The 13,881-nt window shown below is 43.1% G+C and overlaps 1 protein-coding gene across 2 annotated transcripts in view; it reads left to right on the top strand.

The window, feature by feature from the left end:
• The window catches only part of LOC120902955 (ras-GEF domain-containing family member 1B-like), a 45,875-nt gene that overhangs the window by 22,467 nt on the left and 9,527 nt on the right, over nucleotides 1-13,881 (top strand). The window contains exons 4-10 of one of the 2 annotated variants that reach the window (XM_040312059.1): nucleotides 6,026-6,151; nucleotides 6,373-6,569; nucleotides 6,824-6,947; nucleotides 7,029-7,346; nucleotides 7,465-7,608; nucleotides 11,430-11,743; nucleotides 12,044-12,207. In XM_040312059.1, coding sequence (XP_040167993.1) covers nucleotides 6,026-6,151; nucleotides 6,373-6,569; nucleotides 6,824-6,947; nucleotides 7,029-7,346; nucleotides 7,465-7,608; nucleotides 11,430-11,743; nucleotides 12,044-12,207 — 1,387 coding nt within the window. Of the gene's footprint in view, nucleotides 1-6,022; nucleotides 6,152-6,372; nucleotides 6,570-6,823; nucleotides 6,948-7,028; nucleotides 7,347-7,464; nucleotides 7,609-11,429; nucleotides 11,744-12,043; nucleotides 12,208-13,881 lie in introns of both variants that reach the window. The other variant, XM_040312058.1, reaches the window with a different exon arrangement.

The raw sequence follows: 13,881 nt of genomic DNA, 5'->3' as shown, positions 1-13,881 counted from the left end.
TAAACCAGATTCTCAGTAATTTTAAGCTTTAATCCACGCACAGCCCAGCCACGAACCCTAAATTACTCAAAAGCATTCCCAACATCTTTGGGATCAATCAAAGTAACGCCTCTTCCAAGTAACGGTACGCCAAACGCCATTCCACCACCTACCCCCACGACACCACGAACAACTCCACCGGACACGCCCAGCTCGGGCGGCCTGCTTCTTTTCTGTCCAGCTCATGCCGAAATTGATTAAATATTCTACTAATTCTCAACTTTCGCGCTACTGAATCTTTAACTTTCCGCTTCGGCCTTTAATACCTTGCCCAAACAGAAATCCACTCATCCTTCATTCCCCCTGCTGGGGGGAAACCCGACTTTGGGTTGTGGTCCTACTACCTCACCCCAGTTCCAATTTGGGCCATATTTTCCATCCGAATTTCGGAAGAAACTAAGCCATATCAAAAGCAAATCCGAGTATGAAACTTTTCCCATTAAGGCTCATTCGGCATAATACTGTTCCGTCAGCCGCAGGTCGGTCGACGCACGGCCCCAAACGCACCTTACCTTACACCGCGGGAAGAGGCTTTCCCGGGGCTTACTACCCGTGTCCAACGGGGCAAAACTACGATAAAATATCAGCATTATCACTCATCTGAAGTTAATGCCACCGAGAAAGGAAGGGAAAAAACACGCGCACGCACACACACACACATACACACACGCCACGAAGCCCGGCGGCGTCTACGGTGGTGGCCGTCAGCGCCGTTCAGTTCACACTTTCCCAGCAGGAAATGGAAAGCCCACAGACGGTGGGAGCGAAAATAGGATTTTCCCAATTAATATCTGCTATTTCGGTATTCTATTTTGCTACGCACGGACGGAAACCAATATCGATGTTCCGATATTGTAAGCATTCCCGGTGCTTCCCATTGTATGTATGTCCGGTGGGTATGCGTGTCTGTATGTGTGGCTGAATCCGGCTTTCGACTTCTCTTCGACGGAAATCCAATTTCACCAAGTTGTCAGCAGTTTCTTTTTGCCCTCCCAGACAGTGTCTTTCTCACTTTCTGCTGTATAGATACAGAGTCTGTTCAATACAGTTGCTGGTTGCCGGCTCACCACCATACAACATATTGGAACCGAACGGTTAAGCCTGCCCGGGGGTCAAACTCAACTTCCCGTAGGTTTCGGGTGAAGAAAAAAAACAGCGTGTGCCGCTGGAATGTTGCCCCGAAGGCAGATTCTTAAGATTTATTTGACAGAGAAGAAAACACGGTTTGCTTTCTGTGGTTGTTTTTTCGCTTCAGCAAGGTCGGTCCCTCGCCGGTCTTTTGCTCCCGACCGTCCCGTGCGATCATGAATAAGGTATGTACAACGTTTGCTTACATGCCCCCGTAAGCACGGTACATTCCCGTATGTCTTTAGCTTTTTGACGGCCGACAACCTCATGACACATTCATTACATACACCTCTCTTTAACACACACACACACATAAACACAGAAACAGCACGTACCGGAAGATGAGGTAGACTTTTTGTTTTCTAGTTAAATCTCTCTTGCTTGTAACTTTCCGAGCTGGCCCATCCCTCCCCGTGAAACAATGGAAAGTAAGCGAAGGTGTGCGCTGCACGGCGAGGAGCTTACGAATGCGATTACATTGCGGTTTCGGAATGAAGCAGCATTACATTCATATTTCATACCCATATCCATACCCGTGCCAGACACTCAGGCCCAACCCACCAAATGGGAAGCAATTGGAATCGTGGGGGAAGAAAACGTTACAAGCCCCAGGACAGCCCCGGCTGCCGAACGTAAAGACGTCGATGACAGACGGGCCCGTTCTTTGCAAGTCATAGATTTTCGATCTCTAAATACATATTTATTATGGTGTCGGAAGGAGGATATGGTGGAGCGAGAATACAACACAGAATGTTGAGGGCGGAGAAGCAGTGATCCATCCAGTGCCAGCAGTATCAGCTACCAAACAGCAACACACTCCACTACGCTCTTGAACTTCAAATCAAATCCATGATTGATGACACGTGAGTGAACCGTTCTGCTACAACAGCTCTCAAAGAGCTGAGGAGTCTTTTTTTGCCGCACAGCATTCCTGTCAGCCATTAGCTTCGCGCGTTCACAGCATGCCCCATCACGGCGGGACCGATGATGACTCTGTCATTTACTAGACATTTGAAACGCAATCGCACCGGAATGGGGCATAGTGGTGAAGAGAGTGGTCATAAGCGTTGATGAATTGATGGGCGAAGCGAGTGGCCATAAGCGACGCAATGTAATTGTTGCAAGCAATATTTTAGTCACAATTGAAATTATAGCAAAAAAATTGTCATACAATTTTTATATTCATAATTTACTGTTTTGTATGATGACACATGTATATGATATTTGTACATGATTTCAGCTGCCAAGTGTCACACTCCATATAAAAAAGCTGTCTGATATCGTAAAAGCCCCCATTAGCAGTAGGCTTACACGGTCCTAAGTCTACGTAAGCCATGAGAGCTCAGGCTATACGTAGCTGGAAGCCGAGACGGGCATGTCGTTAAAAGTTCCTAGGAATTTGAACAATTAAGAGATTGATTTAAATACATTTTAGTAAATAGACCATTAACACATAGTCTGGTCCTTCCAAAACATGAGACACAACTGAATATAAACAACAAATTCAGATTTCATAAAATTTTGAGCATGTGATCATCCTGTAACTTTTCTCTTTTGTGATCCTGTTATATTTTGTAATTTGTCGACACTTACAAATGGGCAAATTTATGCCAAAAATATTTGTATGATCATATAAAAATATAAATTTATATACATATTCTCATACATAAAATGCTCTCGACAAAGTATTTTTACATTGTTTTTATCGAAGCGAAATCGAAAAAAGATTAATAAATACTCCATGTACATCTACCATGGATACAAATATGTTACATTTAATAAACACGCCTAACCAGCCGTAAAACTCCATCCATGCTGATTAAATATCAAGACCACCCACAGCTGCACGAGTTTTCCCCATGGTTCACACAGCTCATTCGCGCTACCCACCCTTCCCTCTGGAATGTTTACCGGATGGACACCATTTCCGAACACCAACCCCCAGCAAAGCGCATTACTCAGTCCGCTCTCGTTCGCAGTGTCCGAAGGTCCGGAGCGTAAAGAGTATCGATACAGTTACAGTACGAGCCCAGTCCGTACGTTCGCCGACATTCTTGCGCCGGCAACGAGCTTATAGCTGTCAGGAAATCAATTTCATCGACGTAATTCCCAGCATCCCCGTGATCCCAGCAGGAGGAGCTAGCGAAGCCATTGTTGTTGGCAGCGATATTTTTTTCCCCCCGTTCTCCAATCGCCCCGGCGGTGGCGTCAATAGACGATCTGATTAAAATTGAAATGGATTCCACGTCGAGACCGGTTTACGTTGTTTTTTTTTTTTACTTTTCTGGTTCGAAAAGGGACAGAACCGATTGTCTCTGAGCGTTTCACCGTTGATGGATTTTATTTCCATCTCCATTAGCGGGTCCCTTCGGTCCTGTGAACCCGCCGAGACACCCGGCATTTGGTAGATGTAATTAAATTTTCCACTTTCCGAACCCGACGGCACACATCCGGTCGGTGAATGTTTCACACACAAATGCGCCACAAACATTGAATCTTGATTCCATTTCGAGCACTTCAATTAGAAAGCAACCGAACGAAGGAACTGGTTCGAACGCAACACAGTAACCCCAAGGATACACCACGCCAGACACGCAAGCGAACGACAGACGACTGGATGTTTCCCATCGTTTCTCATCGCTCTGCTTTGGGTAACAGTTATGATTCATCCAAAAACCCATCAAAAATGGCCAGCCAAACCGCTCGACCGCTCGAGCGTTCGGTCGAACGATGTGGGCGCCTTGATGGTTATTTGTTCGCAGTTAATGTAGTAGAAACGGGCAAAGGAAGCTCACCGTTTGCGCAAGGGTTTTTCCCTTTTTGCTGGCTTACGCTCTCGTTCGCCAACCTTCGCCTTGGTGACCCAAACAATGTGCACACAGTTTGCTGCGCTTACTCTAGCGTAAACTGGCCACGAGCGACGCAAAACTTTCGCCAAACGCGCTCAACCATCGACGTCCATCGACCTGCGTGCGGAGCAGTAGACGAGTTTTAATATCTGTTTCATTCGAACCACATCGTCATGCGGGAAATAAATAGCGTAATTTTATGCTTCAAAACTGAGCTAGTCCTCGGGTAATCTACCGGAGGATGGATGTTTACGTATCCCGCATGGTTTTTGCTGCCAATATGGAGAGGAAATGTTTCAGAGCAAGCATTAATTTATTGCTTTACGCGTTGTTCAAATTCATGAAATGTTGGTAATAATTGAAATTATTACATGGGTTAAGTTCTGAGACGATATGTCGTCTTTCTAAAGTACAAAAAAGGGGATGAGACGGTTGTCTATTAAATGATTTGGATTTGAAAGATAGATTTTTGTACCTTGCAGTGCATTTCAAGTTTAGTAAAACACTTCAATAATTTTTTAGATGAATGGATGTCATAATTATAAATGGTGAACTGCTTAATGTACTGCTTAAAAAACTCGAATGGCTGGGCTTTGGCAATGTACTAGTTCAGTGTTTCAGGTGATACTTAATAGATCGAACCTACATAGTTTCAATTGAAAATGACGTATCTGATATTTTCTCTAGCTATCAATCGCCTGGTTGACGATTCGAAAATATTATTCCATGCCGATGATATAAAACTGTTCAAAAATATAAAAGATTGCGTGTTCATTCAAATGATAACTGTTTTATGAATGTTAGTGTTTGTAACGATATGACACTGTCTATAGACAAATTTGAATTTATAAATTGTTCGCGTAAACTCGTCCTATTACACATGACTAAAACATGCATAATGATTTTTTTAAAGATGCCACTGTTGTTCGAGTTCTCGGTATTCTCCTCAGCGAGAAACTCACATCTGATGACCACTACCTGAACATTGTGAATAAAACGCTAGAAACCGCAAACAAAATGCTAAAATGCTTTTCTGATTAGACAAGCAAACGAAATTCAGCGACCCTATGAGTTTAAAGAATATATTTAACGCTTCAGTGAGACCGATTCTCGAACTCAATTGCGTCACATGGCGTCCCAATTCTCGAGTCAAGATAGATAACATTGAATCACTGCAAAGGCGTTTCACTCGATTAGTCCTTCGACATCTTCGTTGGCGCGGTGAGATGCCAGATTATCATGCTTGTTGCTTTTCGTTAAGAATATTTTCATTAACATTTGTGACAAAAATGTTAACAGATGACATTGATGCTGGAAATCTGCTGGCAAATATTAACATTAATACGACTGAAAGGATTATTCGTTCTGGTTCCATTCATTAGACTTTCACGATCCAGATCACACTACGTCGACCATGAAGCGATTGCTAATATGAGTAGAAAATTTAATTTCAGTGACTTATTTATTACCATAGCAGGATAGTCAGTCCTACGGCACAGTAATTTGGGGCTTGAACCCATGACAGGCATGTTGTTAAGTCGCACAAGTTGACGACTCATATAAAGTTCACTTCACGTCAAGAGAAACAATCAAGAAAGTCTCCCAAAATTATGAGAACCCCTGGAAAACTCTGTAATACGTTGAGATCCGCATTATTTTATTGCTTATGATTACTTACTGCAAATTATACCAAGCCAAATCACAACGCTTTTAAAGAAAGCTATTATTATCGACATTTTCATCATATTCAGTTCCTCATATCATGCGTACACATCATGAGCAGAGCAGAGCCATACAGAGACTGCCATTTCTTCGGAAAGGCAAAAATACACCACAACTTCTTCTTTCCAAAGCCCATTCAACCAGTACACTCTCACAGGTTCAAACCATCAACTTCATAATCGTTTGCTTTCTTTTCCGCCCTCGTTTGCACAAACCCCCCTTGGACCGATAAACAACTTTCCTGGTCACGTGAATCAACCCCACGAACCGATCGAAACGAGCAGCAGCAGCAGCACGGCCAGGGCAGTCTCGGCACGGGCGGGGTGATGTACGGTAATGGAACCATTGTTTCCGGTCCGCTGGAATCGCTAATAGATTTACTGATGCCCGGCAACGTGGAAGAGTTCGATCAGGTAAGAGAACAGCAAGCAGCAACAGCATCCTCTCTTTGCATCCACGGTAGCCCCACGGCAGCGTGCATCCAGTGCAGCAGACAAACTTGCGTCATTGTTCGCGCGTGGAAATCTAATTGTGCGTCATTTGCATTTTCCTCTTTTACTAATTCTCATCTCTTACCCTCTCTCTCCCTTCCTCACTCTCTTTTTATGTATTTCTCCCCACACGTCAAACACAGGAGTACGTCTTTTCGTTCCTGCTGTCGGCCAGATTTTTCATCCGCTCGTTCGAGCTGCTCGGAAAGCTGCTGGAATCGATACCGGAGCCGGAACCGCTCGAGCGCATTGTGCCGCTGCTCGGCGTCTGGACGCGCATGTTCCCGTACGACTTTCGCGACGAGCGCATGATGAATCACGTCAAACATATCGTAGCTAGGTACGTGCCCCGGTACGTTCCGGACTAAAGAAGGGGGGGGGCAGCCCCTGGCGTAGGTTCAGTTGATTTGATGATTGATAATACCCATCGCTCACCGAATTAACTAGCCCGCTTTTTGCTTTTTCGGACCTTCCCTTGCCGGTCTGCGTCGCTTTTTTTATATCTGTCGCTGTGTACTTTTTCCTAATTAACGATACTTTCCTACCTCACTCTCTGTCTCTGTTTCTACTCATTCGCATTGCTTGACCGTGCAGATGTGCGGACACCAAGCTTGCCAACGTGGTGCCCCAACTACTGTGTGCCTTGCTGGCTCGACTTACCGAGCTGGAAAACCACGAGGAAGAGCTCAGAAGCTATCAATCAACTGCAGACAATAAGGTAGGTAGGACGCCGTATGCCGTGCATTTGGCGCATCGTGTGACGTTCTTTGACGCTTCTCGTTCCGCGGTCGTTCCGCAGACTGAATCGATCAGCTGGCCGACAGCCACGCAGCTCGCCCAGCTGCTGTGCCGCATCGAGCGCAAGCTCGCGAAACACGTCGGCCCGGAGGAATTTGTGCAGTGCAGCCCCAACCTGCTGAAGGACCCGAACCGGGAGGACTTTACACCGAAACCGATGTCGGCGGGTCCATCCGGCGGTGGCGGTGGTGGTGGTGGAGGAAGTTCCGGTGCGGGCGGACACGCAACCTCGCTCGATGGCAAGAAGACCTGCAATCTGGAAAGCTACCTGGAATGGTCCGCCCGGTTGCGGTTGCTGGTGGCGAACGAGATACTGAAGGTATGGATTTGATTGATATTTTCATAGTCATGCTTATTGATTAGAATTTGTGTTTCCTAACATCTAACTCTCTCTCTCTCCAACACACACACACACACTCTATTCATCTTCTCATTAGTGTCGAAATATTCAAGATCGCAACAAACAGTTCGAGCTGTGGAGTGGCGCTGCCCAGTACTGTCTGCTCGTCGGGAACTACAATAGCGCAACTGCAATTCTGGAATCGTTTGATCTGCCACCGGTCGCTCGGCTGCAAGTTACGGTAGGCAAATTAATAATGTTTTCGACAGAACAGTGACCATTTCGAGCATATGTTATGAAAGATCATGTGTGTAGCTTTCGATGGTGGCAAATATTGGTGTTTTTAATCCAATGCTGTTATCTTAGTCAAGTCACCTTTTTTATATAATTTTATTTTACTTTCATTAATCTGTTTTCTTTCATCAATCTTCGAGTTCGTCCATTTTTGCTATTAAGTTAAACTATATTTCAGTTTAAAAGTGTAATTCTTTTCGGAATAAAGTAAAGATTTCTAATGCAAAAATTGAAAAAAGGTCTTTACTATGACATAAAGTTATTGTAGATGTTTATGAATTAGTTTTGTAACCTGAAATTTTCAGGCTGTTTTAATACACATATACGTCAACTGGGTTGTATTTTACGCACCTAGTTGATAGTTGCTTTCGAAAAAAAACTAGTACAAAACCGTCAAACTGATCAAACTTATTGGACAAAAATATCGTAAAAACCCAATGTTACAAAACTATTTTGGCTAATTTCTAACATTCAAACATTGCGACTTCATAAATTAATATATTTTAGTTCATTCACTCGCTCCCCCTAAACACAATAATGCTCCATCTCCCTTCCCAGTTCAATCTAGAATTGCTTAAGGCCGGGCTACATTGATCGTACTCGCAAGCGTAATTTTGATTTTCACTAGCGCATCTGGCAGCGGCTGGTGGAAGCTTTTTTTGGTCATCGAGGGAATGGACCTGCCGGATCTCAAAATTAAGTAGTTTTTCCATCATTTTCCATTGCAAAAATGGATGCAATGCGTGCAAGACATGTGTATCTACGTTTTACAAAACTTTTCTCTTCCGATTTAAGTAAAAAACATGGAAAATTAACGTATTTTCTGGAGCGGCTCCAAATTATTTTGCAAAATGCTTCGGTCAGCCGCCGCCAGATGCGCTGGTGAAAATCAAAATTACGCGTGCGAGTACGATCAATGTAGCCCGGCCTTTACAATCTATCTGCAAAGCGATAAGCATTATTGTCGCATTAAACTTCTTGTACCAACCGGAGCCCATAATCCCTGCCAAGCGCATCAATGAATCCCACACCCAACGGCGAGAAGGGGGGAAATGTAATCCAATCAAACCGGCGGAAACCACGCAATTGTTCCTAGTGCTAACCCAGTGCCACTCGAAAGGAGGAAATCACTCAAACAGATTATGCTTTCCGCAAACCGCGTACGATGAATGGTGCCATAAAAATTAATTAAACGCAAAACGCATCAGCCTAGAAATTGCGATCGTATTGCAATAGAGGAAGCAAGAAAGGAAGAATGGGTACTACGGCTCGGTTGAAAAATCACTTCCCTTTACGAATGGTGCCCGGGGAGGTCACGCTGGTGCTATAATTTACAATCAATTGCAAAGAACACTCGACTGGCGCAATGGCGAGGACTGGTGAAGGCTGTAAACTGGGATGAAGTTAGGGAACGCAATCCAGCGCAGCAATCCATTTGCTCTTCGGTGGGGTTGGTTCTCTATTTTTTTTTACTGCCACCACTTCTCAGAAAACGACCACCGTGTGGTAAGAATGAAAGTTAGAGAAGTGCACTTGAGCCGAAAGTATAGTGATCCGGTTCGCTGGCTTCCCGTTCACGTCCATTGCATTTGGAACGGTTGGGCATACATTGTGTTTGCACTTTTCTCTCTCCTCTGCGCTGGATGGATAGTGGCGAGAAGATGCATGCATTCTCGTACACGCAATGTATGGGTGGTGCTGCTGCAACCGGATATTGGAAAGCTTTGTGCCTTTTTTCACGCCAGCAACAAAGCAAAAACAAACACTCGCACATAACTGCATTTGAAACAAAAGGTAAACTATAGACAGAAAAAATAAATCAACAAGATTACATCCCAGTGAACCGTTGCAATGGAATGGCGAGCTATACGATCGGTAACAAGCTTTCCAGAATCCGGCGAAACCAATCAGCAAATAAATAGAACAAAAAAAAGCCCAATATTCCGTTGCAACGTGCAGCGTATGCTGATCTATTGGTTTGCTCGGCAGCTCGGCAACGCAAACGCTCTTTTCTTTCATGCAAACATCAAAGCATAAAAGCGATCTAGACAAAACAGGGGAAGAAGGGTGGTAGAAGCCAGGAAAATCCAATAATGCTAAAACAACTCTATTTTGTTAGTGTTGAAGTTTTTTCACCGGAACGAGGACTTGCTCGTTTATTGGGCAATTGTCGATAGGCGTTTAAAGGTGTCTTTTTTTGCTGTAAAGGAATGTTGGAACAAACTACAGCATTATTTTGATGATACAACGTCGTCCTTGTACATGGATTTGTTTTTTTATATATTAGACCAATCAAACATAAATTACTAAAATTTCAATTTCCAGTAGCTCGCAGGATTTTTAGTTTAATTAAATGTTTTGTTCATTTCAATTGAACTGAATCAATCGACACAACAATCAATTTTTAAGTGGATTCCGGTTGTTCAACACACGCGGTGTTTACAACCTCAGAGATTGCGATATTCTAGTTCCAAAATGTTCTCCCATATACGTATCATTCATTCATTCAACACATTTAAAATCTATTTTTCAACATTACTTACTAATCAATCTAATCATAGTGCTATCAATCGTGATTATCTGGAATGATTATAGTTTTCATGGAACACTGTACCATTCTGCTACAATGTGTATTCAAATTCATCCCGTTCGATAGTACACACCTGTAATATGAGCAATACAAAATGCAATTCCCACTCTTTCATTTATAATGAATTAAATTTCAATACCCTTCTGACTAAAAATAATTATTTCACTGAAAGTCATTACTGAACCCTTTCATGATGTTCTCCTTTCTGCGAAAAACAAGCTTCTTATGACTACGTCATTATAAATTCAATATCGAACTCATAAAATTGCTTTTAAAACATTGTAATCATAGAGGCAGCAATGCCTGTGATGTGTTTTAACATAATGTTCTGTTTGATATTTTAAATTACAAAATGATTGAATACACTGTCAATTAAACCTGCTTTGTACCATAATTGCTTCTGTTTTCACACGAAAAATGTAGTAAAACAATTTGCTACATTTAACGCTATGCCGGCCGTGCAGCTTTTTCTGTAGCATTTTTTATTTTACAAATTGCAACATTTTTGTAATAACTTTCCCCCCCGTCCGAGTTGATTGCTTCCAAACAAAAAAGAGCATCACACCCATTTTCGTGATCCATTTAAAATCACTATCAATAAAACCAACAAAAATAAGAAACAAAAAGCGGTTCTTAAAATCCTATTCCCGGTAGAATATAAAAGAAAAACACCCATCACACCCAGCACCGTGTTAAACGTCAAGGGTGACACTTAAACTGTCCACCACGAGCCACCAGCGTGCGTTGGTCGTGGCGCTGAAAAGCTCTCATACTTCAAACCACTATCAACCGCCGGGCAGAATCACGACCGTTCACGAGCAGCACAGGAACTAAAAACAGTTCGAACGAACAAAAAAAGCAGCTCAAAAAGCACTCGATAACCCCACAAAAGCCCCATCCGTTGGCAGGATCGACTGACAAGTTTCAATTAACCGGGACAAATTAGTTTCATTTTCTTCCATCAACGCCACGCCCTAAGGTCAGCCCCAGCGCGGGTAACAACCGGGCAACTGACGTCAGCCTCCCTTCGTTCAGTCTTAATGCAGCGTTTTAACGTACTTTTTGCCTCTCTCGCTCTTTCTCTCTCTCCCTCTCTTCGATTTTTCTTCTCTTTCCGGTATTTTCTTTTCATTGTTGGGTCGCTTGTTTTATGCCGCTGCTATTTATGCGCCGGACAGTGGAGCAAGCTGTCATCGACAACGAGCCAACAGCTGGACTGTATGCAGCGGCACGCCGAGGGTTGCGGTAGCCTCTGGAGCAAACAAACGGAACAGCACGGCAATGGTAGCAGTTGCGGCGATGGGCGCCGATCCATTCTGCAACCATCGTTAGCAGCAGGATCCTCCAAACCATCCACAGCGGGCAGCTCGGCAGCGGCCGCAACCGGAAGCGGTGGCGTAACCAGATCAAGCTCGAACGAATGGGTCGTGATTCCGGTTTTTGTCGACATCATCAAGCTCGCACTGAAGGCCCGGGAAGATTGCTGTGTAAGGTGAGTGCACAGTGCTACGTCCACACACAGGCATACCTGTAAACATTGAACCCCCTTTCCACACATACGACGCGGAATGTCACAGGTCGTTGCAAATCGATGGCAAGGCAACATACAGAATAGCTCTTCGACAGTCGAAATTACTCACATTCATGTTCCATCATCAGGGGATTGCCAGAAGCTGTTTACCATTGTGTGCTATTTATCTTAAGCCTACCTTCTCCCCGCTCTCTACCATTATTCTCTTACTTTTTTTTTGTTCAACAACAACATTACACACACACACAACTCTTCCCACAGGCTTCCGAATGGACACATAAACATGACAGCGTTCGATCGATTGGCGGCCATCGTCGGAGCATTTACCAAGCACATGATCCAGGTCAATCAAACGCTACCGGACGTCGGACAGTACGCGACACTCTGTCAGTTCATGCAGAGCTGTAAGCTCCTCAACGAAACAGGTGAGCAGCTGTGTTTGTTTGTTTGCCATTCTCTCTTTTATTTGTTTTTACCGCCCACCGCACCCAATGTGTGCCTTGTGCGATAGTAAAGCTATGATGCTCTGAATCGAACGAAATGACAAATTGTGTGGGAATTCTCGGGAAGTGTATGTAGATGTGATCTTGCTGCTATTTTTGTAAATTAATACCATGGACAGTCCCTAATGTCAAAGAACATCAACCATCACTTTATCAGCGAGTGAGGTCCTGTTTCTCATTTTTTTGGTTTTCCTCCCTTGCTCACACTCATCTCAATTTCCATGTAATTGAACGCCGATGGCTTCCGGTTGCGCCCGGTGTGTCGTATGTGGTTGGGTGTGGGCGGATGGTAGAAAAACTCGTTTTATGTCATTATAATATTAAATGGCAGCTTTATCGAACAACGATTGTGTTAACGTTCAATCAAGCGTAATTGAATGATGTATTTTTTGCTTTCATATATGCTAAAATGAATTTCACGATGCTTTTTCCCATAAGTGAACAACCAGGCGTCTCCATCAATTTGCCTTTCTTGTGTCATTTCATCAAATATGGTCAATATATATCAATGAATGAGCTCAAACAGGCGTAAAGTTTTGGTTTTGAAAACAACGAATTGTTATGTGTTTAAAATAAAATCAATAAACGATAGTAAGTGGAGTATAGAATATTTCAATTGAACATTACAATGAACCACCAGGCTTCTCCATCGTATGTTTTACATATTTTCATCGAAGCCGTCGTTTAAAAACCATATAATTGGTTGAAAGTAAGTGCTTGAATATTGTTTTATTTATAAAGATATCAAAATAATAGAGTTTTTATATGATTAGATATTCTTTTTGTGTAATGTGCAATGTTTAGAATTAAGGGCAATACTGTAATTCTTTTGAGAGTTTTCTACCATTTCATGTTTTTTTTTTCAACGGTCAGTCCAAATTCGGAGACGAACCTATCCAACATTGAATAAATAAGGAAATAACATTTACATTGAATAATATTATTATTAGAATATTTAATGCACCAGGCGCACAAAGTACCAGGCGTTTCCATTGGCGCTAAACGATGTAGTGGAATACTCTTTTTAAATTCCATTGATTTTAATGCACAATTTTTTTACCAATACCTTTTAAATAACCCTTTTGCTAAGCACAATTAGTATCACCCAAACCCCTAATCTAGCATCCAATTTGATAAACTCTCCCAACATAAAGTCCCCAAATCGACTCTTTCATCTACCGCACAAGCAGCTATTTAATCGACCGTTTGATCTTCAACCACTTTTCCAACGCACTTCTAAAGCACACTAAAACATCCTCGAACAAACAAGCGCTCGGTTGGCTGTCAGTACTTATTGTGTGTTGTACCTACAATCTCCCTAAACCCCCCCCCCACCCCCCCGCAATAAAAAGCTGCCCGTGCGCATAGCAGTGTGGTTGGAGGCACTATTTTATGACGCTCCAGAAGAAGGAGAAAAAAAGCACAGCAAAAGCCAGCAAATCTAAAAAAATCCTCATATCTCGATTTTTGCTACCGGTAACCGCAAAATGGCTACAACAAAGCAAAAACATAAATCACTGGCCAAACCTCGGCCCGACATCGACACGACAAGCCACCCGTAAAAGCGACCGTTTAGTGTGCGCATACAAATTGAAT

This window comes from Anopheles arabiensis, chromosome 3 (genome assembly GCF_016920715.1).
Source record: "Anopheles arabiensis isolate DONGOLA chromosome 3, AaraD3, whole genome shotgun sequence".
Classification (NCBI taxonomy): Eukaryota; Metazoa; Arthropoda; class Insecta; order Diptera; family Culicidae; genus Anopheles; species Anopheles arabiensis.
Note: the sequence above shows the minus strand (reverse complement) of the source record. Positions and strands in the feature narration are given on the sequence as shown.